The 26,010-nt window shown below is 49.9% G+C and overlaps 1 protein-coding gene across 3 annotated transcripts in view; it reads left to right on the top strand.

Annotated features, from left to right (window-relative positions):
* The window catches only part of CCAR2 (cell cycle and apoptosis regulator 2), a 100,499-nt gene extending 80,149 nt beyond the window's left edge, over nucleotides 1-20,350 (top strand). For all 3 annotated transcript variants that reach the window (XM_029603782.1, XM_029603785.1, XM_029603783.1), the window contains exons 20-21: nucleotides 72-277; nucleotides 19,729-20,350. In XM_029603782.1, coding sequence (XP_029459642.1) covers nucleotides 72-277; nucleotides 19,729-19,773 — 251 coding nt within the window. In that variant the 3' untranslated portion in view covers nucleotides 19,774-20,350. The remainder of the gene's footprint in view (nucleotides 1-71; nucleotides 278-19,728) is intronic.
* Nucleotides 20,351-26,010: the final 5,660 nt, after the last annotated feature.

The following is a 26,010-nucleotide window of genomic DNA, read 5'->3' as shown; positions in this document are numbered from 1 at the left end:
TTCTTGGGGAAGGTGAGGATTTTCATGGGGCTTTGATTGCTAGCACGAGTTCTTTTGTTTCTCACTGGCAGTGGAGGCCCAGTTACGAGTGTCTACAGTGGAGGCCACAAACAAGACCATGACCTCTGATTTCCAGGACATGCAGAAGCAGGTAGCTGAGATGGCGCAGCAGGTTAAAGCTGCTGAAAAGCAGAAATCCTACTTCCAGAGGCAGCTGCAGGAGAACAGCAAGCGGCTGAGCCCTCTGCAGCAAGAGATCCAGAAAATAATTGAGAAGGTGAGTGGGGCTGGAGCAGGCTGGTGGTTTTCCCCTGAAGCAGACTGCTTACAGAGCATGTTTGAAGTGTTTTGGACCACTCTGTTTCTTTGACCTTAAATATTTTCTTTTCCAGGTTAGCTCTACTTATTGTATTTTAGATCCTTACCCAGCAAGCTTGATGAACACCCTACCAGACTCAGGGTTAAAATATATATACAGGTTATTAATACTTCCTTAATGGAAGGTATTATGCCAACTATTCTGACTCCCTTGTTGAAGAAAGTGAATCTTGATGGTAAGAATTGTAATAGCTAGCGCCTGGTGGTTTCCATTCCTTTCCTGGTAAAGCTTTTAGGAAAAACAGTAACTCGGCAGTTAACGTATTATTTGGAGGATGGGGAATTACTGGATTCATACCAGGGGAGATTTTGGAAGGGTTTAAGGTATGGAAGATATGTTGTGTAGGTTATGGTGGGGGGGGGGGTGAAATGTTGGCATTGCTAGATTTAACATCAGCCTTTGAGTTAGTGAGTCATTTTATTTTGATACAGAGATGATACGGGATTAGTATCCAGGGAAAAGCATTGCATTGGCTTACCTCATTTTTAAGGGGGAAATCTTATCAGGTGGTGTTTTGGCCCAAGTGAAGCAGATTGAGAGTGGGGGCTCCACAGGGGTTGTCACTTTCCCCTTCTATTCAGTGGTTTTTTTGCAACCCTTGAGGAGTATTATTAGGTCATTGGGTATAGAACGATATTTGTATGCAAGATGATATACAGTTGGAAATTCTACTAAATAAGGAGACAGAGATTGACCCTGGAAGTTAATAGAAATTAACGGTATTAATGTGTTGGTTGAAACCGAAAAGGTTAGTGTTGAACTCTACTAAAATAAAGATACTCAGAATAGGAAATCCAAAAATAATTAAAGGGGAATTTTAAAAGCCCAACACGCACCAAAGCTGGCAGATATGCTCAGAAATCAGCCAGTGCACGCTGCGCAGGTTTTAAAAAGCGTGCGAGTTCACGCATATCACCCAGCACATGCACACAAAACGTTTTGCAAAACAGGGGTGGGGCATAGGCATGGTCTGGGTGGGGCATGGGTGTTCCTAGATTTCTCAATGAAATCTGCACTTAAGTATTTGCACCCACAAATGCATGCCAGTGTCCCCTACCCTGTAACTTTACTTCTGCTATGGATGGGCATGTAAGTCTTGAAACAAAAAAAACTAAAAGAGGTTAGCGGCGTTTTAAGGATTGGGGCTAACAGGGTAAAAGGTAGGTTAGTTAATTAGGGGGGGCTAGGAAGTCCTATCCTTTATCTGAGCGAACTGGGGAAACTGGTAATTGTGTTGGCGCGCATATGTACCAAAACCCCCCCCCCACTTAATCAGTAGAGGCAGCATTTGCACGCACATGTACGTGCATACAGCCTATTTTATAATCATGCGTGTGTTATAAAATGGCCAAGTCCATTAGCACAAGCTGGCATATTACATACATGCACTTGTGTGCCCGCATGGCCTGTTTAATAAGTTACTGTCTTAGGCTATGCCTGGATGTTGAGATTGGACTGATGTGAAGGGACCTATAATGCAGAGGTAAGAAATTTAGGAGTTAGAAGGAAAAGGTCAGCTGTCTAAAGTAATTCAGTTGGTATTTACTAAGTTAAGAATGTTTGTAAAAATTGCAGCCTTTTTTGAGGTTTGAATGATTTTAAATGTATTCCTTCATTCCCTATACGTACCCGGATCAGTCCAGACTCCTGGGTTTTGCCTCCCCACCAGGGGATGGAGACAGAGATGTTTTGACTGACTCTGCCCAATACCCTGAGGTGCCACCCCCAGTCTGTCAGTATTTCAGTATTTCTCTGTCTCCAGCAGATGGTGGAGGTGCAAAATCCTGCAGTCTGTTATTAGTCTTTAGTTAAAAAAAAAAAAAAAAAAAGACAGTTCCTTGTACGTACTTGGATCAATCCAGACCATGGGTTGAGCCTCCTTTCCAGCAGGTGGAGACAGACCAAAACTGAAAGGGTATCCTATATCAGGACAGAGCCTATCCTGTAGTCCTTCAGTATTTGTCTGTCTCCAGCAGGTGGAACAGCTTCCTGTGGTTCCCTGTACGTACCCGGATCAGTCCAGACCATGGGTTGAGCCTCCTTTCCAGCAGGTGGAGACAGACCAAAACTGAAAGGGGATCCTATATCAGGACAGAGCCTACCCTGTAGCCCTTCAATATTTGTCTGTCTCCAGCAGGTGGAACAGCTCACCCTGTGGTTCCCTGTTAACTTCTGCTTGTCCCTTCTGGGCGTTTTTCCCTTCTGTGTCTATCGTGTTTGGATCAAGCAAGTATTTCTGAGTTATTGTTTAAAAAAAAGAAAAAAAAAAAGTGTGAAACTCTGTGGATCCTTCACAGGAGACAGTCCCTGTCTTCTCACTCTTGCGGGCGCCTAGGGGGGCTTGGTCCCTCGTTTTATATAGCCTAGGCTCCCTTTTTTCCCGGTGGTCCTCGGCTGCAGGGGTGAAAATTGGTGGTGCCAGTCCACGTCCCTTGTTCAGCTCTCTCTCTCTCCATCTCTTCTGTTACTGCTATCCCTTCATCGGGATCCATGGTTTTGTAGATGCTGACAGGGACCATTGTAAAAAGAAAACCCAAGACTAAATAAAGGGGATTTTACCCAAAGGAGTCCCCTGACAGGATTAACAGAAGGCTCCTGCCTTCCCTACTTACTTTTGCAGCTTGAGAGAAAGAATTGGGAGCGTTGCACAGTTCATTCTGTGTCTCCGCTCCTTCAGCACTGGCAGATCAGCTTATTTTAGTGCTGCCCCTCCCCCACCCAGCAGCCATGCCACGATCTCAGATGTGTTTAGCCTGCGGGGATTCCTCGGTCAGGCTTTCGCGGGAAGGGCTCTACTCACCTGCCTACCGGGGGGGGGGGGGGGGTGGAGAAAGGTTCCTACGAGGTTCCCGATGCCCTCCGGGACCCGGACCAAGCCGCCCAAACGTTTCCCCCCGCCATTCCTAGGCCGTCAAACTGCGGGAATGGTGGCCATTTTGGATTTTTCTCCGGTTTCTTTATCGGAGTTCCCTGAAGCCCCCTGACCCAATTTTTTCGGGGCAACCCCCCCCCTCCGATTAGAACCCCACACACTCTCCTCTCCCAGACACCTGAGCCCCCCACCCCCGAACCCCCCCGGGGGCGTTAGGACCCGTTTTTCCACTGATTTTGTGCTTTTGCTGCGCAAATCCTATTTAGCAAGTTTGCTGGAAGAAGCGCCCCCCCCCTCTGGCCAAGGTTCCTCGTCTATCTGTCCCTCTCCCCTGCGGCTCCTGATGGGCAGGGGGCGACCCGGGTCCGGGTTGTTCAGGGGGCTCCTCCCCCCTGTCTCCCCCACCAGCTCCTGCGGCCCCCCTGCCTGCCCAGGATCTGGACTAAGACCCAGATTTGACTGATGCTCCCCCCCCCCCCCCCCGGAGGGAGATGACCCTCGAGTTCTCCATCTCTTCCGCAGGGAGGAATTGGAGCCCTCTTCTCCCTTTCATCTCCCAGGAATTGGGAATTGACTGTCCCTCAGTGACGAATTCTCGGCAGCGATGCCAGCTTCCTTGGACCCGGTCCTGGTGGGGTTCAGGGCCCTGCCGTGCTCTTTTCCCTTCCATCCCATGCACAAATTAATGCTTCTCAGGGAATGGCAGGCCCCCGAGGCGGGCCTCCGGGTTGGGAGGGCCATGGAAAAACGTTATCCCCTCCCGGAGAAGTGTTTAGAATTATTGAGAATGCCTAAGGTAGACTCCTCTGTGACGGCGGTCACTAAGCATACCACCATACCGGTCGTGGGGGCTACGGCCTTGCGGGATGACCAAGATCGTAAGCTGGAATTCCATCTCAAGCGCATTTTTGAAGTCCTGGCCTTGGGTGTTCGGGCGTCCATCTGCAGCAGTCTCATGCAGCGGGCAAGCCTTAGGTGGGTCCAACAATTACTCAGCACACAAGACCTCCCGTCTGCAGAGGCAGAGCAGGTTGGAAGGCGCCATATCGTATGGGGCGGATGCCCTATACGACTTGTTCCGGGTGAAGGCGATGGCTTCGGCGGTATCGTCCAGATGGCTCCTCTGGCTCTGACACTGGGCGGTTGATTCGTCTTCTAAGGCACAGCTGGGAACTCTCCCCTTTAAGGGTAAGTTGCTTTTCGGTGAAGGTCTGGACCAGCTTATTAAATCCTTGGGGGAGAACAAGGTCATAAGTTGCCCGAGGACTGCCCGAAACAGGCTAGATCCTTCTTCCCTACTAATACCCGCTTCTGGGGCCAACGCCGCTATAACCCTAGAGCAAGGGGTGCCTTCCCTAGGGGAAATTCTTCTCGGGCCCAGTCTTGGCCCCAGTCCTTTCGATGCCGTCGGCCCTTTCGAGATGCAGCTACCCACCGTCCTGCATCCAAGCCCGCCTCCCAATGAGAATCCGCCGGCCCATCCCTCCGTTCCCAACTTACATCCCTGTTCGTGGAGGAATGGGCCAAGATCACGTCGGACCAGTGGGTCCTCGAAACAATAGACAAAGGCTACTCTTTAGAGTTTGCTCGCGACATCCAGGACTTGTATATGGTGTCTCCATGCGGCCACCGGAGAGCGGGCCGTGGTGACTCAGACTCTTCTCAGACATCAGAGGCTGGGGGCCATCTGTCCGGTTCCGGTGGCAGAGCGTGGCGCTGGCCAATACTCAATCTACTTCGTGGTCCCGAAAAAGGACGACTCCTTTCGTCCCATCCTAGATATCAAGAGGGTCAACCCTCAAAGTGCCCCATTTCTGGATGGAAACTCTTCGGGCGGTGATAGCGGCAGTACATCCCGGAGAATTCTTGGCCTCACTCAATCTGACGGAGGCATACCTGCATATACCGATCCGTCCCGAACATCAGAGGTTCCTCCAGTTCCACATCTTGGGTCCACTTCCAGTTCAGGGCCCTGCCCTTCGGTCTTGCCACGGCACCACGCACGTTACCAAGGTGATGGTGGTGGTGGCGGCAGCCCTCCGGAAGGACGGTGTCCTGGTCCACCCGTACTTGGACGATAGGGTCTCCGACTTGGCCTGGATTAACCAATACCGCCAGGCGGTGGACCGCGTATTCACTCTCCTCTCATCCCTAGGCTGGATAGTCAACTTCTCCAAGAAGCAATCTCCATCCGTCTCAAGTCTTGGAGTTCCTGGGGGCTCGCTTCGATACCCGCGTCAGCAAGGTCTTTCTACCGGACTCGAGAGCTTTCAAGTTGATGGATCAGCTCCAGGGCTTCCTCTCCATGCCTCTCCCCACAGCGTGGGATTATCTGCAGGTCCTGGGGACCATGGCTTCCACAATCGACCTGGTCCCTGGGCATTTGCACATATGCGACTGTTTACAGAGAGCCTTGCTGGCTCGTTGGCAGCTGGTATCGGAGCAGTTTCAGATGCAGCTCCCGCTTTCAGACTCTACCATCAGCGAATTACAATGGTGGCTTTCTCTCAAGCACCTCCTCCGTGGAATGTCCCTTCGGACCCTGCAGTGGATGGTAGTCACAACGGATGCTAGCCTATCCGGTTGGGGAGCGGTTTGCCAGTCTCAGACCATGCAGGCACACTGGTCCCCAGCCCAGTCTCGCTGGCACATCCACCGCCCGGAGACCCGGGCGGTTCGTCTAGCACTCAAGGAATTTCTCCCTCTACTTCGGCGATGGGCGGTCCGGGTGCTCTCAGACAATTCTATCACCGTGGCATACATCAATCGCCAAGGAGGCACCAGGAGTCGACTGGTGGCCCTTGAAGCAAGTCGCCTTCTCGCGTGGGCGGAGCGGCACCTGGACTGCCTCGCAGCCCTCCCACAAAGCGGGCAACGAGAACGTGCAAGCTGACTTCTTAAGTCGTCAGTGCCTGGACCCCAGGCGAGTGGGAGCTGTCCGACGATGCCATTTCCCTTATTATCGACAGGTGGGGTCCCCCGCACCTGGACTTGATGGCAACTCTGAACAATGCCAAGGCTCCCCGGCTCTTCAGCCGCTGGCGGGAACACTGCTCGGAAGGAGTGGATGCTCTGGCCTTCCATGGCCGAGCAACGTTCTGCTGTACGTGTTCCCTCCATGGCCCCTCATAGGGAAAGTGCTCAGACGGATAGAGCTTCACAGAGGCCGGGTCATTCTCGTAGCTCCCGAGTGGCCCCACAGACCGTGGTTCACGGATCTAGTCAACCTGGCGTCGGACAGTCCTCTTTGCTTAGGCCATCACACCTTCTCAGTCAAGGTCCTGTATTTTTCGACCAGGCCGGATCACTTCTGTCTTACAGCTTGGTTTTTGGACGGCGAAGGCTAAGGCAGAGGGGATACGCTGAGGACGTCATCTCCACTATTTTGCGGGCCCGCAAAACTTCTACTTCCCTTGTCTATGTCCGGGTCTGGAAGGTTTTCAAGCTGGTCTGTGTGGAAGCGGGTGTACGACACGTTCGACCCCAGTCTCACTCTCCTCTCGTTCCTCCAGCGAGGTCCTCTCTTTTGGCTCACTCCATGTTCAGGTGTCTGCCCTTGGTTCTCTTTTGGAAGCCTCGACGGCCACGCGGTTGCGTCTCACCCGAGATATTGTCCGTTTCTTCAAAGGGGGTCAAACATTTGAAGCCACCGTTGCGTCCTACTTGTCCCTCGTGGAGTTTGAACTTGGTCCTTCAGGCGCTCTTGTCAGCTCCTTTGAGCCCCTTCGCCGTTCCACTCTCAAGTTTTGACGCTCAAGATGGTATTTCTGGGTTCTATTTGCTCCGCCAGATGGGTGTCTGAGATCCAAGCGTTGTCTTGCCGCGAGCCTTTCTTACGTTTTTCGGATTCCGGGTCTCTCTCAAGACGGTCCCGTCATTCTTACCGAAGGTCGTGTCTTCTTTCAATGTCAATCAGTCGGTCGAGCTCCCTGCGTTCTCTTCTGCGGACATTGCAAGCCCTGGCGGGGATGACCCTTGCCGTCTGGATGTGAAACGCATTCTCATACGTTATCTGGAGGTAACTAATGACTTTCGAGTGTCGGATCGTCTTTGTCTTATGGAGTGGCCCCAACCGGGGCAACCAGGCCTCTAAGACTACGATATCTCGCTGGCTGAAGGAAGCGATATTATCGGCTTACATCTGTCAGGGACGCCTGGTCTTGGAGGGCCTCAAGGCCCATTCCTTGCATTCATAGGTGGCTTCCTGGGCGGAAAGTCAGTCGGTCTCCCCGCAGGAGATATGCAGGGCAGCTACCTGGAAGTCTCTGCATACGTTTGCTCGACATTACCGCCTTGATGTTCAAGTGCCAGTTTTTGGTTCTTTTGGGCGACAGGTACTTCGAGCGGGACTGTCAAGGTCCCACCCTGTCTAGGGAAGCTTTGGTACATCCCATGGTCTGGACTGATCCAGGTATGTACAGAAAAAGGAAAATTAGTTCTTACTTGTTAATTTTTGTTCCTGTAGTACCACGGATCAGTCCAGACTCCCTTCCCTTTCTATCTTCCTGTCCGCTCGAAGATCCGTATACTGTATGTCCCTTCTTGGAGGCACAAGCATCCATGTGATGATTGTGGGCATTCATGCAAGAGTGTCCATGCACGGAGTTCATTCATTAATTCACTGTTTTTCTCTTGTTCAATATTTTCAGAGTTCTTCTGTTACTTGCTTGAGTTCTTCTGTTACTTGTTTGTTTCATGGTTGTTTATCTCTCTGCTTTGACAATGGTTACTCTGAAGGGCTACAGGATAGGCTCTGTCCTCATATAGGATAACCTTTCAGTTTTGGTCTGACTCCATCTGCTGGAAAGGAGGCTCAACCCATGGACCGGACTGATCTATGGTATTACAGGAACGAAAATTAACAGGTAAGAACTAATTTTCCTATAGTAAGGTATCTGTTGAGGTAGTTACTTAATGGTGCTATCTCTTTAAGAAAAAAAAAGTGGTTAGCTCAGTCTCTGTACTGAAGCCTCCCAGGGGGTCTGGCAGGTCCTGAGGGGACCAACTCCCTTGTTACCGAGGCTAGTGGAACCAGGGGTCGAGGACCCTGCTGCAGCTCACCGACGCTGCTGAGGAGATACCGGGGAGCCCGGCTCACTCTCCTCATAAGGGACAGGATCTGCACTGAGGATTCTACTTCCAGGTTGTAAAAAAAAAAAGAATAGAGAAACCGGCCGGTCTTGCGGTGTCCTTCCCTTCTTAGCTCCAGGTCTCCCTGCTGCCGCGGCTCCCTTTTCAATCCCGTTTTCGCCCTCTGTTTTCGGCGCAGATGCTGCATGGTGCGGCCTGCTGGACACGACGAGGTATGTTCAGCTTGCCTCCCCGGGGGGGAAGACACTTCGGCTTTAGCGGAGAGCAGTGGCCAGTTTGGCCACATTTCTCGTGGTGACTTGTGCCTCGGTGGGGGGAGGGGAATCCCCTCCTCCTCTCTCCCCTCAGCCCACAGCCCCCGCAGGGTGTGGTGCTGAGACTGATAATGTTGAGGAGGCAGAGCTCTGAGGGGTCTTCGGACTCCTCCTCATCCTTTTGATCAGAATTTCTCTTACTGCATAAGGCTTTTAAGGCCTGGAGATCAGCTAAGAAGAGCGGGGGGTGGCGGTCGCTCCTGCGCAGTCCCGGTGTTGGGAAAATCGGGAGATCTCACCGTCAAATGTACAAAGTCCTTAGAGCTCCCAAGGCTAAGCACCCCCTCCGAACCAACGTCTCCCGTCAAGGGCTGATTTCTTCCTCAAGAGTCCTTTGATACGGAGCACCAGGGGGCCCAGCCTCCTCAGGGGGCAACGGTGGTCGAGGACCTGACTCTTTTGCCTAATCCCGATTCCGGCTCCCAGGTGGTGGATGAAAACGATCAGAAGGTGGTCCATCTCTTTAGAAAAGATGAGCTGGGCCCTCTTATTCCAGCTATTTTGGAGGAATTGAGGATTGAGGCCCCTCCAGAGGACTTCCGCATGAACTCCATTGATCCAGTAATGGTCGATCTCCATGGTCCAGCCAAGTCATTTCCGTTCCACCTTTCAGTTACGGACTTGTTGTTCCGGGAGTGGGATACGCTAGACTTGGGCCTGAAGGTCAGTAAGGCGATGGACAAGTTGTATCCCTTGCCTGAAGAGACTTTGGATCTCCTACGGGTTCCCAAGGTGGATTCAGCAGTGTCAACTGTAACCAAGAAAACCACAATTCCCATTACGGGGGCGACGGCTCTCAAGGACCTTCAAAACCATACGCTAGAGGTTCAGCTGAAGAAGATCTTCGAGGTTTCGGAGCTTGGAGACCGGGCGGCCATGTGTAGTAGTTTTTCCTTGAGGGCAGGACTCCGCTGGGTCCAGCAGTTGCAGAGTTGTCCCTCACTATCCGAGGAGGAGATCGTTCAGGCCAGGAGGCTCGAGGTGTCTGTGGCTTACAGTGCAGACATACTTTGTGATCTGTTAAGATCCTCGGCCAGGTCTATGGTTTCAGCTATCTTGCCGCAGACGTTTCATCTAAAGCTCAGCTGGGTTCTTTGCCATTCAAAGGCAAACTGCACTTTGGGAAGGACCTGGATGATATGATTCAGTCCTTAGGGGAGAATAAAGTCCACAACCTCCCAGAAGATAAGCCCAGAGTACGGAGTTCCTTTCCTCCTAGGTCGTGATCTTGGGGGAATAGAAGATTCCGGTCGTCAGGTTCTTCCTTTAGGCAGAACCAGGGCAGACAGCCACCTTGGTCCCAGCCCTTTCAGGGGCGCTGCTTCGGTAGAGTGGGCGCTCCCCTGGCATCAGGAGGAACTAAGTCTTCGTAATGATGCCATGCTGACCCATTTCTTGGTTCCGGTGGTAGGAGGCAGGTTGACTGATTTACAAGGAATGGGTCAAACTAACTTCCGACCATTGGGTCCTCAGCACATTAAAGCAAGGTTATGTGTTAGATTTTGAACAGTACCCACGAGATCGCTTTCTCGTTTCTCCGTGTTTGTACGTGGAGAAGCAGCAGGTGGTGCGAGACACCCTACAGTGTCTGCTAGACCTCGGAGCAATTTGTCTGGTTCCTCCCGCGGAGTGCCGCAAGGGACGCTACTCCATTTATTTCATGGTTCCCAAGAAGGAAGGCTCCTTTCGACCCATCCTGGATCTCAAGAGAGTCAACCGATGTCTTCGGGTTCCGCATTTTCGAATGGAGACCCTCAGATCAGTAATTGCGTCAGTTCACAGAGGAGAATTCCTGGCATCTCTAGACCTAATTGAGGCGTACTTGCACATAGGCATCCGATCCGACCACCAAAGGTTTCCGAGGTTCTCCGTCATGGGGAAGCACTTTCACTTTCGGGCTCTGCCCTTTGGGCTGGCCACGATGCCCAGGACATTTAACAAGGTGATGGTCGCGGTGGCAGCTAGGCTCCGAAGGGAAGGGCTGTATGTTCATCCTTACCTGGACGATTGGCAGATTCATGCAAAATTAGAGTCTCTTTGCCGGGCGGCGGTCCAACGGGTTCTTCATCTATTGCAATCTCTCGGCTGGGTAATCAATCCAGCCAAGAGTCACCTGCTTCCCTCGCAGTCATTGGAGTTCCTAGGAGCTCTTTTCGACATGCGTTTCTGATGAAGGACCGAATCAGCAAGCTGCAAGAGCAAGTCCGAGACTTGTTATCCAAATGTCCTCCCAGAGTCTTCGATTACTTGCGGGTTCTGGGTCAATGGCTTCCATGCTGGAGTTAGTCCCATGGGCCTTTGCTCATATGAGACCTCTACAATCGGTATTACTCTCCCTCTGGAATCCGGTGTCCGAACTTTTTCAACTTCAGCTTCCTCTGCCAGACTCGACCCGTCTCAGTCTCGATTGGTGGCTTCTCACGGACAACTTGAGCTGTGGGGTGCCCCTGGGGGTTCCCAACTGGATGGTAGTTAAAAAGATGCCAGTCTATCCGGTTGGGGAGCGGTTTGTCAAGAGAGGTCTGTGCAGGGGCAGTGGTCGATCAATCGGTTGGAGACCAGGGCGGTACAACTAGCGTTGCAGGCTCTGTTGCCAATGCTGCAAGGAAAGTCTGTACAAGTTCTGTCCGACAATGCAATGGTGGTGGCTTACATCAATCACCAGGGAGGAACCAAGAGCCAACTGGTTGCGATAGAGGCACAACAGCTGATAGGCTGGGCGGAGCAGCACCTGGCCAGAATTGCGGCCTCACACATAGCCGGGGTCGACAATGTTCAGGCTGATTTTCTCAGCCGCCACAGGCTCGACCCTGGGGAATGGGAGCTTGCTCCCGAGGCGTTCCGGAGCATATGCGACAGGTGGTCCACTCCAAGGCAACTTTCCACAATGCCAAGGCTCCTCGATTCTTCAGCCGACGCCGGGAGTCGAAGGGGTGGATGCCCTGGTTCTCGCCTGGCCACAGAACATACTGTTGTACGCGTTTCCACCATGGCCCCTCATCGGAAAGGTGCTGAGACGGATAGAGGTTCACCCGTCACAAGTAATACTGGTGGCTCCAAAGTGGCTGAGGCGTCCGTGGTTCGCGGACTTGGTCAACCTGGTCATAGACGGTCCTCTAAGGTTTCTGGACTTGCCCAATCTTCTACGCTAGGGACCTGTATGTATGGACGAGGCGGATCACTTTTGTCTCGTGGCATGGCTTTTGAGAGGCAAAGTCTGAAGTACAAGGGATATTTGGATGTGGTGGTAGCTACTCTCTTGCGATCGAGAAACTCTCTACTTCTCTGGCTTGGTGTTTAGACCACAACATCAGCCCTTTTCGGGCCTTAGTGTCGGATATCTTGTCTTTTTTACAAGATGGCTTGACTAAGGGCTTATCGTACAGCTCTTTACGGGTGCATGTGTCGGCCCTAGCTAGGGTAGCCTTGTCTGCGCATCCAGATGCTGTGCGTTTTCTCCGAGGGGTGAAACATTTGCGTCCTCCAGTGAGGAGTCCTTGTCCTTTGTGGAGCCTCAATCTCGTTCTCAGAACGCTGTGTACAGAGCCTTTTGCGACGTTAAAGGACCTTTCCTTGAAGACAGTTTTCCTTGTGGCTATTTCCTCGGCTCGCTGGGTATCGGAACTTCAGGTGTTGACTTGCAGGGAGCCCTTTTTGAGGATTACTGAGTCGGGGGTTTCCTTATGGACGGTTCCCTCCTTCCTGCCTAAGGTTGTCTCCTCCTTTCATCTCAGTCAATCGGTGGAGCTCCCTTTGTTCCCAGGCTTAGATTGTTCCGATCCTCAGTCCAGAGATTTGCGAAAGCTGGATGTGTGTTGCGTGCTCTTACGCTTTTTGGAGGTCACAAATGCCTTTCGTACGTCGGACCATATGTTCATGCTCTGGAGTGGTCCTAGGAGAAGACATAAAGCATCTAGGGCGACGATTGCTCATTGGTTGAAGGAGACTATTGGTTCAGCGTACTTGTTGCAAGGTCATCCGAGTCTAGTTGGTCTAAGGAGCTCATTCTACACGTTCGCAGGCTGCGTCATGAGCAGAATTCCAGATGGTGTCGCCACAGGAGATTCATAGGGTGGCCACTTGAAGTCTTTCACACCTTTGCCAGAACATTATCGTTTGGGATGTCCAGGCCCCAGAGTCTGGAGGGTTTGGCGCAGTGGTGATACAAGCGGCTCTCTCGGGGTCCCACCCCCATTGAGAGAGCTCTGGTACATCCCAGGAGTCTGGACTGATCCGAATACGTTCAGGAAAGGATAATTGGTTCTTACCTATGCTAATTTTCGTTCCTGTAGTACCACGGATCAGTCCAGAGTCCCGCCCTGTTAAGACAGTATTGAGAGACCGCTCGTCCATGTTCCTATTAGTTGGGTCCCTGCAGAGTATGTTTTTTCTTATTTGTTTTACAGTTGGCGCCTGTTCTGTCCCTGTGTGAGGTTCGTGAGCAGGATAGTTCTCATTGAGAGGTTCTCTTCCCCTGGTTTGGGGGGGGCTAGTGGTTTATTATAAACTTATCGTGTTCTGCTTTGATACAATGAAATACTGACAGACTGTGAGTGGCACCTCAGAGTATAGGTCAGAGTCAGTCAAAACTTCTCTGTCTCCATCTGCTGGTGGGGAGGCAAAAACCCAGGAGTCTGGACTGATCCTTGGTACTACAGGAACGAAAGTTCGCAGGTAAAACCAATTTTCCTTTAGTAGTGTCACATTTAAATTGTTATAATGTGTTATTTCCTAGCGTGTAGCCAGATGGATTCAGGACTAGTGGGTTATATGCTCTTCTGCTAGCAGATGGGAGACGGAGTCAGATTTCAAAGCTGACTTCACTCTAGATATACCTCTGCAGTGACCTCAGCTCTTCTGTATCTCTCTGTCTCCTAGCAGATGCGAATACTATCCCACACACTAAAATAGTATTAAGAATCACAACAAAGAAGAAAAGGTTTTTAACCTTACAGAAGATCGAGCCCCCGCTCTCCTGCAGTGATACCTAAGGATCCCTCCCCCAGTCGAGAGTTCCTGAGGTGATTTCGGTACCCCTCAGAGGTGTGCCTTGGTCCGGTAGCCGTTCCCGGCGTGGACTTAGCCCCCAGAGTGACCGAAAGGCAGCAGGTGCACAATCGAGCGCGGCAGTGAAGGTAAACCCTCTCCCCCCGCAGCTGGAGACCGTCCCGACACACGATCGGTAAGCGCCGAGACCAGGTAAGCAGAAAACCTTAACTTCAGGTCTCCGGGGCTCGGATTGTCGTACCAATTCCGCTTTTCTTCCTGCGAGGTAAAAAGGGAGCACCAACGGGTTGAGCAGCCTTAGTTGGGCTAGGCCCCGATCCGGTGCAGGGGTCCAGACACGTGGAGACCCTTGGGGGGCGCCATCTTATGTGTGGGGGGCGTTGGTACCTTCTTCCCTTCTCGACCGGCGGTACGCGCGGGGCAGGCTGGACAGCCGATGCGCCCAACTTGTGCGCATCCAATATAGATGTGTGCACAGCTATGCGCATAACCACACGCACAACTGAGTGCACACCGCACGCATAACTACACGCACAGCCGCGCTTACAACTACACGCATACATTGTGCTCTCACACATAACTATGTGCACATTGAATAGAGGCAATGGCACTGGCGTCCAAGAAGCCCAGAAGGCACACTCTTTGCACAGCCTGCCACATCAGAGCCGCACAGCCTGATGCTGGAATCCTGCCTGTGTCATCATTGCAAAGAAGCCCAGGGGGGACCAAAGCCTGGTCCCTCATTGTCTGAGGATGGGTCCGGCTAAATTCGATAGCACTCTGGACCTAAGCAACTCCGAAATGGCTTCCCCACAGGAGGGCATCTCAGGGGCCCATACTCCAAATCCACCTGGGATTAACATGGACCCAGGACCTTCTCCTGGTTAAAATTTTTCCAAGGGCTGCAAGCCTTCGTTCAGGGACAATCAGCCCCGGCTGTGACCCGGGTTCAACCCCTGCCCGGAAGCACAAGATCCTCCCAGCCTTGCTCGGATGCCTCGAGACATGCCTCGCCTAACCAAGAATTTCCCGGACAGGGACCCGGACACCTCGGATGATGATGGCGGCTCCCTGGAAGAAGGAGAAATTCCTCCAGGCCTGGAACCATATTGAGCCATGCTTCGCTTCTTCCACAGGGATGAATTACCGGCTCTTGTTTCCCAAACTCTGAAGATTCTGGGTATTCCAGGCATGGACCCTATAGCGGAACCAAAGAAGAACCCCATATTGTTGTCCCTGCGTAAAGCCTCATGCTACTTCCCAATGATGGAAGCCATCCAGGAACTCATTGACCTGGAGTGGGATGCCCCGGAGGCCAACTTTAAAGGAGGTCGGGCCTTGGAAGCCTTATTCCCTCTGGAACCAGCGACCAAAGAACGCCTGCGTTTTCCAAAAGTGGACGCCATGGTCTGTGCCATCTCAAAGTGAACAACCATTCCCGTTGAGGAAGGGGCTGAATTGAAGGATACTCAGGATAGACGATTAGAATCCATCCTTAAGCAGGCCTTCGACGCAACAGCAATGACACTACAGATTGCTTCCTGCTGCGCACTGGTGGCACGTTCCTGTTTGCTCCTCTCGAGAGAGAGGCAAACAACTCAGGAACATATACCGGTGAAACGATTGAACTGACAGCGGCCTTTCTGATGGACACAAGCTCAGATCTGGTGCAGTCCTCAGCCAGAGGAGTAGCCTCGGTAGTGGCGGCCAGAAGACAGTTATGGTTATGGTGGTCTGCGGACGCACCTCTAAAGCAAATCTCACAAGGATGCCCTTTAAAGGATCTCTCTTATTCAGAAGCGAATTGGAGAAGTTAGCCAGCAAGTGGGGCAAATCTCCAGTGCCTCGGCTATCGGAGGACAAGGGTAAAAGATCCCAGCGCCCCTCCCCCAGAAGAACTAGGGGTAGAGGCTCTCAATGCTTTCGCCCATACAGGAACTCGCAGTTCCAGGGCACCTTGTCCCTCAGGAAGGTCTCTGCCCTTTCGGAACCAACAAACCAAGAGAGTACTCCCCAATGAGAATGGGACGATCCATCCACGGGAAGAGGAGATAGGGGGTCGACTTTCCCTCTTCTATCAACGATGGGTTGAGATCACGTCAGACAAATGGGTACTAAACATCATTCGAGAAGGTTACTCTCTGGAGTTCTGCAGCATTCCTCGGGACAAATTTATGATGTCACCTGCCACTCCCACACCAAGAGACTGGCAGTGGAAGCCACTTTAACAAGACTACTCAGTCTGAAGGCAATAACTCCGGTTCCTATGCCCCAACAAAATACGGGGCGATATTCCATCTATTTTATCGTTCCCAAGAAAGAGATCATTCTGACCCATCTTGGATCTCAAGAACGTCAAGCGTCATCTGTGGATACTACACTTCCGCATGGAGACTCTTTGCTCTGTAATAATGGCAGTAATGTGTTCCTAAACTCCCTGGACCTCTCCGAAGCCTACCTTCACATTCCAGTCGATCAACATCACCAGCATTTTCTACGCTTTGCGATACTGGGTCACCATTACCAGTTCCGAGCGCTACCCTTCGGCCTAGCAACTACCCCTAGAACATTCTCGAAAATTATGGTGGTCATGGCGGCAGCACTGAGGAAGGAAGGGATCTTGGTACACCCTTCCCTGGACGACTGTCTGATCAGGGCGAAGTCTTCGGAAGAGAGCCGGCAAGTGACCAGCAGAGTCAAGAAACATACTGCAGGAGCTCGGTTGGGTCGTGAACATGGTCAAGAGCAGTCTGCAGCCTTCTCAGTTTCTAGAGTACCTGGGGGCCCGTTTCGAAACCAAACAGAACAAAGTCTTCCTTCCTCCCCCGAGGAGAAGGAAACTGATGGAACATTTACAACGATTGGTGACCAATGCACGCCCCAAGGTATGGGACTATCTTCAAGTCCTCAGCCTCATGGCATCAACCCTGGAGGTCGTTCCGTGGGCAAGGGCCCACATGCGACCACTCCAGTGCTCCTTACTGTCATGCTGGAACCCAATGTCCCAGGACTACTCAATTCTCAGCTTCAGTGGTGGCTACAGGAAGACCACCTAAGCAGAGGAGTAAGCCTATCCCCACCGAACTGAATCGTGCTCACCACGGATGCGAGCCTGCATGGGTGGGGAGCCCACTGTCAGGAACTGATGGCCCAGGGACAATGAAGCAAGGAAGAGGCGGGATGGAACATAAACCGCCTGGAAGCTCAAGCAGTCAGACTAGCGTGCCTGCGATTCAGCCACAGACTCTGAGGCAAAGTGATTCGAGTAATGTCAGACAACGCTACAACGGTTGCTTACATCAACCGCCAGGGAGGAACCAGATGCCAACAGGTGTCTCTGGAGATAGACCCTCTCATGGCATGGGCGGAGATAAACCTACAAGGGATCTCGGCCTCCCACATCGCAGGAAAAGACAACGTCTCAGCAGACTTCCTCAGCAGAGAGAGCCTGGACCCGGGGGAATGGATGCTGTCAACCACAGCCTTCCAACTGATAGTAAATCACTGGGGCCTCCCAGCCATGGACCTACTGGCCACCTCTCTCAGTGCCCAAGTCCCCAGGTTCTTCAGCCGCAGACAAGAGCCACACTCCCAAGGGATTGTTGTTCTCGTCCAGACTTGGCCAGAGGAAGACTTACTGTACGCCTTCCCCCCATGGCCACTACTGGGTAAGGTCATCTGCAAGATAGAACACCTCAGGAGACTAGTTCTACTAGTGGCCCCAGATTGGCCAAGACGCCCATGGTACGCAGACATGCAAAGACTCCTTGCAGGGAGCCCTCTATGCCTACCTCCACATAGGGACCTTCTCCAGCAGGGCCCAATTCTTCACAAAGATCCATCTCGATTCTCTATTATGGTCTGGCCCTTGAGAGGACTCGCCTGAAGAAGCACGGTTACTCGAAGGCCATGATTGACACTCTGCTCTGCGTGTGCATGTTCTCAACATCTCTGTCATACATACGGATCTGGAGAATATTTGAAGTCTGGTGCGAGGACCGCGGGATACCCCCACGGAAGGCCAAGATCCCCATGATTCTGGAGTTCCTACAGAACGGCATAAAGAATGGGATGTGTCTCAACTCCCTCAAGGTCCAAGTAGCCACCTGCTTCTGCTTCAGAGCCGAAGTGAACAGTATCCATCTATCAGCTCATCCGGATTTGACCCGTTTCCTAAAAGGGGTTAAGCAACTTCGGCCACCTCTAAAGTGGCCAGTGTTCCTATGGAACCTCAATCTGGTATTAGACTTCCTAGCAGGGGCTTCCTTCAGACCAACGCGGTCTGTCACTACGCCTCTTAACATTGAAGATGGTATTCCTGGTGGCAATATGTTCAGCTCGTTGCATCTCCGAGCAACAGGCACTATCCTGTCATGAACTGATCCTTATGTTCACTCGTGGAACCATACAGCTGCGCACCGTCCCCTCCTTCCTACTGAAAGTGGTTTCCGAGTTTCATTTGAACCAAGCCATCTCCGGATGAACATAAGGACTTGGAAGACTCTCGCCATCTAAATGTCGGCAGACTCCTTGTGCAATACCTGAAAAGATCGGAACCGGTGCGCAAAACTAATCGCTTGTTCATTCTTCACAGCGGGAAGAAGCAAGGAGAAGCGGCCTCGCGGGCGACCATAGCCTGCTGGATCAAGGAAGTAATCAAGGCAGGAATAGAGGCAGTAAAAGAGGCAGGAAAGCCCTTACCACGGCAAGTTAAGGCTCATTCTACTAGGGCCCAAGCAGTTTCTTGGGCAGAAACCAAGCTGCTGTCGCCTGCCGAGATCTCTCGGGCGGCAACGTGGTCCTCCCTACACACCTTCTCCAGGTTCTACCACCTGGATGTTCAGGCCCGAGAAGACGCAGCCTTCGCAAGGGCAGTACTAAGTGGGCCATGGGCAGCCTCCCGCCCTGTCCAGGAGTAGCTTTTGTACATCTCACTGGTCCTGAGTCCATCTGGCTACATGCTAGGAAATGGAGAAATTACTTATCTGATAATTTCATTTTCCTTAGTGTAGACAGATGGACTCAGCATCCCGCCCATGACTGCCCCAGAGAAGGAGGACCTCAGAAAGCGAACCTCGAGACTAAGCAAATACGGGTAAGATGTTGCCTACCCCTAGTTCAAGACACCCTCAGCTTGTCCGGTGTCGGCGTTAATTGGTTGAGTGCACTGGCAGTCTCCAGTTTTTTAAATCAGTTGAATCAAGTTTAATAAGTTTTAATTAAGTTATTGAAGCAAGATATATCCACAGTGGCTTTTCGAAGAGAATACAGAAGAGCTGAGGTTACTGCAGGGGTATATCTAGACTGACTTCAGCTTTGAAATCTGACTCCGTCTCCCATCTGCTAGCAGAAGAGCACATAACCTACTGGTCCTGAGTCCATCTGTTTATACTAAGGAAAACGAAATTATCAGGTAAGTAATTTCTCTATTGGTGGGGTTGCCACAACGCTTGATTCATAGGTTACAAATTACTCAAAATATGGCTGCAAGAACAGAGTTGGGCACTGATCTTCTGTAAAGGGGATGTTGAGTTCTTTGTACTTGCTGATGTTGGTTTTAAAGTTCTGAGAGGTGTGAGCCTAAGCTATCTTCGTGATAAGGTGGAGTGGTATCAACCTACTAGAAGTCTACGTTCCAGCCAGAATTTATCTTTAAAGATTCCATCGTTTAAAATGGTGAGGGGGGGGGGGGGGAGGGGTGCAGATCAGAGCTAGGCCATTTTCAGGGTTGCTTCCACGTTTTGGAACAAGTTATTTTTGGAGATTTGACAAGAATTAGTTAAAGCTCTGCAAGAAGCTAGACATGACTGTTTAGTTTAAGGAAAATAAATTGGAGGTTCTTCTGTCTGAGTTGTTAGGTGGGAGAATACAAAGAATTGTAGATGGTTGGCTAGTAATGCTGATTTAATATTATATTGTATTTTTCTTTTAAACTGATAATAAACCGCTTTGATTGGTCTTTGACCAGTAGATATCATATAAAAATGTTAAATAAATAAATAAATAAATGGCGAGGCTTTGATGTTATCCCCTCTAACTGCTTGTGCACTGCTTATGTTTTTCAGACTAATAGTTGTTTAGAGCAGAAAGAACAGGGGTCCAGTAACTGAGCTGCTGATACAAGCTCCCAGAGCAAAACCAGCCATGGAATTAGATGTGACTGAGGCCAAACCACAGGTGGGATACAGCTGCAAGGCTCATGGGCAATGGATGGGTGAAGCAACAGTCGGAGCTATCACAAAAAGAAATTAATGTCCACTTATCTAGGATCCACACTTAGAGGTTAACCCTTCAGAAAGACTCAGGTGGTCACATGGGAGGTGTGGCTGCCACGGTTTGGTGCCTGCTCAGTCCTCTCTGCCCAAGGGAAGCTAGGCAGTGCTCAGCAGTGTGATAGCAGCACTGTTTTATTTCAGATTCATCCTGATTTCTTTATATTATTCTCCCCAGGGGACTGGGGCCCTCAGATACAGCACTTGTTAATGCTTTGTCTGTTGTGGGGGAGGGGAATCCTAATTAAAGTGTGAAGCAGAGGGCTGCAGCTCTAAAGGAGGTAGGAGGATACAGCAAAGCAGCAGTTCCTTAGTTGTATGTTTCCTTCCTGTGAATTTTACATCATCCCAAAACTTATTTTTTACATTTTATTTGTCATCAAATGATTTTTGTTTTATTGTTGTAGATTTTAAATAAAAAAAATTATTCCTGTGCCCCTAGCCTGTGTGCTAGGTTGTATAATTATGGCCTTTTTTGTTTTGTGAACTTTTCGTGAGCTTTTGGCCCGTATAGGGAAGTTACTCATTAGATGCATATACAATATTTGAAAGCATTGGTGTACTCTCGGATGCCATCACCATAATGAACACCTCAACATACTTGGGGGCAGTTAGAATATTTTCCAAATCCCTGAAAGATGCAGCTCTGGGGGGGGTACAATTAATCTAAAACATACAGAAAAGTTTTTACTATAGGGGATCATGTATGGGCACATTATCTCAAACTGGTTAGGTGTGCCCTCCAGGACAGGGTGGAGAACCACTGCTATATATCAGCAGATCAAAGCAAATGTTTGCGTCTTTTTCCCAAAACCTTTATAAACTTTCCCCCAGCATACACAACTAAGGAAAAATATACTTGCGCTATAGTGCAAAACCAGATTAACACTTTCCTAATTAAAAACCATAGATCCAACAGACCAAGCAGTAAGATTTAAATACATTTTTCATAGCACAGCTACGCAATTGCTAACCGCTAAATCAGGAGTAAGAAATCTGATTAGACAAAACAGCATCTGTGACTTCTCTGAACCTTCCCACCAGTCTCTCTCAACCCTTCCCTCTCAAACCCTGTCTCCACTTCCACAAACAGCAACTTTCCTCCCTTCAGCCTACAGACACCACCTGTGACCCCCACCTCCTTCTCTGCTGATATCTCATTTCTCCCATTGGCCTGCGCAGTCCACCAACACCAGTATTGTAGGAGCTTGTCACATAATACCTTGGAGTTACCCCTAATACCCACTCAGGGTTAACTCTGTGGACACTTGAAAGGCTCTGCCTACACCTGCACGAGGGCTCTTACAGTGGCAATCCCTTGCCAGCCTGTGGACAGACCTGTTCCACAAGGTACCCTCTAGTGGTTTCTAGGGAGAATGAGACTTTACAAAACTCAAGGAGTCACAAAGCTCCTAGAAAAGTAAATACACACCAAATAAAAAAAAAATGTGAGATCACCAATTGGTCACAGACACAGAGTTATCAAACTGAAAATGTTATTAGAAAAAAAGGAAGTACCATGAACTGTAAAAATGACAAGAGGTGAGTGGCACTCTATAGACTAACAAATTTATTAAGGCATGAGCTTTCGAGGACAGAGTCCACATTGTCATATGCATGAAGTGTAGCACAGGAGGTGGGTAAAATATATATGAAGATGCAAGGGTGGGGGGGATGGGGAAGGATACAGAACAAAAAGTAAGCACTGACTAAGGCAGGGTAGAGTGTGGAAAGACTTCCAATGTAATATATGCCATCTCCTGCCAGCAATATCCCTCTGCTGTCTACACAGGACAAATAGGTCAGTCTCTAAAGAAAAGAATAAATAGACTTCCTGTTCGTACCCCGGATCAGTCCAGCAGATGGAGGTAGAGAACAAAACTTTGAGGCACTGCTTCATAACCGAGAGTGCCACCTGCAGTCCCTCAGTATTTCTCTGTCTCCAGCAGATGGTAGAGGTGCAAACCTGCAGTCTGGAGTTTAAAAAAAAAAGATGATAGATTAGGAAGAGGTGTTAGCTTCCTTCAAGGGCCATCCCTCGGGTGGAACAGGACGAGCAGGGGGTTGGTAACCCCTGTTCTGACTCAGCCCTTCTTGGCAGGGGGGTTGATAGCCAGGGGTCCTGGTTCCCTCATCCCCTCTGGGCCCTTCATTCCATCGGTGTACATGGCTTCCTCAGCATGTGGCCTCCAGAAGCAGGGAAGTAGTTCTGTTCCCTTTTCCTTTCTTCCCTTTCTAGATAGGCATGTCTCTTTAAAAAAAAACCAAAACAAAACAGAAGGAAGAGGAGGAGAGGCTGCTGAGGCAGCGGGTAAGTTCTTTTTCTGCAAGAAGGAGGGAGCAGGCCGAATTGCCTTCTGTCATCGGTGCTGGGTAGGTCAGCACAGGACAGCGTCGGGGAGCGATCACACCAGCGGCGTACTGTTTTTAGGACCGACCAAGCAAGCATGCTGGCTCCCCCGCAGCGTAGCATGGTTGGCCTCATTTTGTCGGGATTGTGCCTCAGGGGAGCTGAGACCTTGTCGGGACCCTCTTGGGGGGGGGGGGGGGGGAGAGAGGCAGCAAGAACATGAAGGCAGCTGGGTTGGCTCTGGGAATCCCGAGGGGTGACAGAGGAGCCGGTGGCCATTTTGGCAGCACATGCTGAGGTTCAGCCTGCCATTTCAGAGCCTTGGGACTCCCTCCCATGCTGTTTCCCGTGGAAAAGGACCCTGCTAGTGGCAGGGGATGGGGAGAGGCTCAGGAGGTCGCTGATCAGGACTCTTCCTCCTCTGATCCGGAGGCGTTTTCTATGGATTTTTTCATCTCCTCCATAAGCCTTATTTAGCCAGGAAGGATTTAGAGTCTAGGAGACCCTTACTTAAGAAGTCCAGGATGGCCAAAAGGCTAGATGACTGGTGGAGTCAGGAGGGATCCTACACTTGTTGGAACTCAGATGGGCCGTGGAGGAGTAAGATTTGTCAAAAGATATGGATGATCCTGATCAGATGCAAGGAGGTCCAGTGGAGCCAGACAAGGACCCTGTTGGTGCCTTGGGGGATCCAATGCAGGATCCGGACTAGGACACAGTGGATGCATTGGGGGATCCAATGCAAGATCTGGCTGCGGTTCTGATTGCGGAAGGTGATGACCCGTGAGTGGTCCATCTGTTCCAGAGGGAGGCACTGGGTCCGTTGATTCCCCAGGTGCAGGAGGATTAAAGTCTCCCAAGAGGACTTGGATAATGAAGAGGTGAACCCAGAAATGGAGGGATTGCGGAGACCCCCTAAAAAGTTTCCATTGCCGAAGAAAGTAAAGAAGCTGGTGGATTGGGAGTGGGAATCTCCCGAGGGGGGTGTGAATGTAGCGAGGGCTATGGGAAAGCTATATCCCTTGCTGGAGCAGACCTTGGAGTTGTGGAGAATTCCCAAGGTTGATCAGCTGTGTCTGCGGTTACCAAAAAGACAACCATTCCAGTAGCAGGGGCGGCGGCCCTAAAGGATGTCCAGGATGGGAAGCTGGAGATTTTGCTTAAGCAGCTATTTGAGGTTTCAGCTTTGAGTTTTTGTACAGCGGTGTGCAGTAGTCTGATGCAGAGAGCTTGTTTGTGCTGGGTGCAGAAGACGCATGACAAGCAGTCAGGGACGGCAACTGAAACAGCCCAGGTGACCCGCTTAGAGACGAGAGTGGGCTACATGGCCGATGCTCTATATGACGTGGTCCAGACTTCCACCAGGAGTATGGTTTCTGTAGTGGCGGCATGGAGGCTCTTGTGGCTGCGAAATTGGTCAGCAGATGTGTGGTCTAAAGCCCAGCTGTCTCCTCTTCAGGGGGAAGCTACTCTTTGGGGAGGACTTGGAGAAATCATGAAGCAGTTGGTAGAGTTGAAGGGTAATAAGTTGCCTGAGGACAGGAAAGCCCCTAAGAAGTCTTTTCTGCCACGAGCTCATTTTTGAGAAGCGAGGAGATTTTGTGCGGGCAGGAACCCTGCACCAGCATCACAGAAGCAGAGTTCTGGCAGGCAGCAGCCTTTTTGGAGTCAGTGCAGACCCCCAAGGGACGCTTTTGTAGTCTCCCAGTGCAAGCGAGAGGCAGTGCAGGATACTCTACATTGGTTACAACTCCTGCATGTCATTGTACTGGTATCCTCTCAGGAGAGGGGGCAGGGTCAGTATTCCGTATACTTCATGGTGCCGATAAAGGAAGGGACTTTTCGACCTATTCTTGATCTGCTGAAGTTCAATGCTGCCCTTCGGGTGCCGCAGTTTCTGATAGAGACGTTGTGCACTGTGAATAGTGGTGGTGCGCAGAGGGGAGTTCCTACCGTCTTTGGACTTGACAGAGGCCTATCTTCATATCACCCTTCAGACTGAACATCAAAGGTTCCTGAGGTTCATGGTTTTAGGAGAACATTTCCAGTTTTTAGCTCCTCCCTTTAGGTTGGCGACGGCACCACACACGTTCACAAAGGTGATGGTAGTAGTAGCAGAGGCACGCAGGAAAGAAGGTATCCTGGTGTACCCATACCTGGATGATTGGCTGATATAGGCGAAGTCGGAGGTGGGAGTGTTGTCGCTCAGTCCAACAGGTACTGCAGCTTCTGGAGTCATTAGGCTAGGGGACGAACCTATAAAAGAGTCATTTGAAGCCGGCCCAGTAGTTGGAGTATCTGGGGGCAGGCTTTGATACCCGGATGGTGAAGGTGTTTCTTTTTTTTTTTTTATTTATACCATTTTAAAACATTTTCACAAGAATTACATCTTGATTGACAACAGGAAGTTTACATACAAAAATCCAATAATTAAGAAATCGGAATTCAATATTAAATTCTCTTCTTACATTTATAGTCCACAATAAAGGATCCAATACTCATAACATTTCTTATAATAGTTATATACTTAAAATAACTGAATGTTATCACAATTCCAAACGCACTATTATTAAATTTAATTGGGATATTCACTATTTTAAGGTCTCAGTATAGTTCATTCCTTAATTCAATTTACTCGTATTTTATCCTTTAAGAATTCAGTCAATTGAAGAGAGGAAAAAAACCCAAAAGAATTACCCTTGTAATTGATAAGACACTTACAAGGGTGTTTTAGAAAGAAGGTAGCTCCTATTTGGAGCACCTTAGCTTTCAGCAGTAAAAACTGTTTCCTTCTTTTCTGAGTTAATTTAGAAAAATCTGGGTATACTCTTACACTCATAGTTAGAAATTTTTCCTTGCTATATTTGAAGGATAATCTAAATACCCAATCTCTGTCAGATTCAAAAGCAAATGTGGTTAACAAAGTGGCCCCCTGAACTAATTCAGTCTGAGGTCTCTAATATCTTGGAGATGTTTAAATTAGACACCAGTACATCTGCCTCAGCTATTTGTGCCTCTTCCTGTCCTTCTACCTTTTCCTGTTTTTTAAAAGCTGGAATACAATAAACCTTAACCAAAGGTGGAATTGATGTTTCTGGAATTTTAAAAATTTCCAGCATATATCTTTTAAACATTTCCTTAGGAGATACAAGAGGTAGCTTTGGAAAATTTATGAATCGCAAATTTCTCTTCCTATTAGCATTTTCTAAATTTTCTATCTTTACTTGATTTTTTTTTATTGATTTTCTTTTACTGCTAAATCTTGAACTGTTTTCCAATTTTCTAAATCTTTTTTAATACTATCAAATTCATTTTGTTCTTTTTCAATATTCCTCTCCAGATTAACCACTTTATCTTGTATAAAATTCACCTTCTCAACTATTGGGTTTACTTGAGCAACCATTGCATTTTGCAAACTAACAATTGCATCCATTATCACGTCTAAGGTTACTACATTAGGTTTTACTAAAAGTGGTACAGATAATTTAGACAGGTGGGCAAGATCTTCATCCTTTGCTAACCTGGGTTGAACCCTTCCTTGCACCATTTCAAGTGAAACAGTTTGTCCCTCAAGGGGATTCATCCGGTTTATATACCCATTCCCTTCCGGAGGAAGTGGTCCCGCTATGGTCGAACCATTCCCTGCGCCTTCCGCAGTATGGTTGGCCCCCACTTCCACTGGATCCTGGATATAGCCAGATTAATTGGTGGTTCCCTAAAGATCA

The sequence above is a fragment of the Rhinatrema bivittatum genome, chromosome 5 (genome assembly GCF_901001135.1).
Source record: "Rhinatrema bivittatum chromosome 5, aRhiBiv1.1, whole genome shotgun sequence".
Lineage (NCBI taxonomy): Eukaryota > Metazoa > Chordata > Amphibia > Gymnophiona > Rhinatrematidae > Rhinatrema > Rhinatrema bivittatum.
The sequence above is the reverse complement of the archived record's forward strand: the minus strand, read 5'-3'. Positions and strand labels throughout refer to the sequence as shown.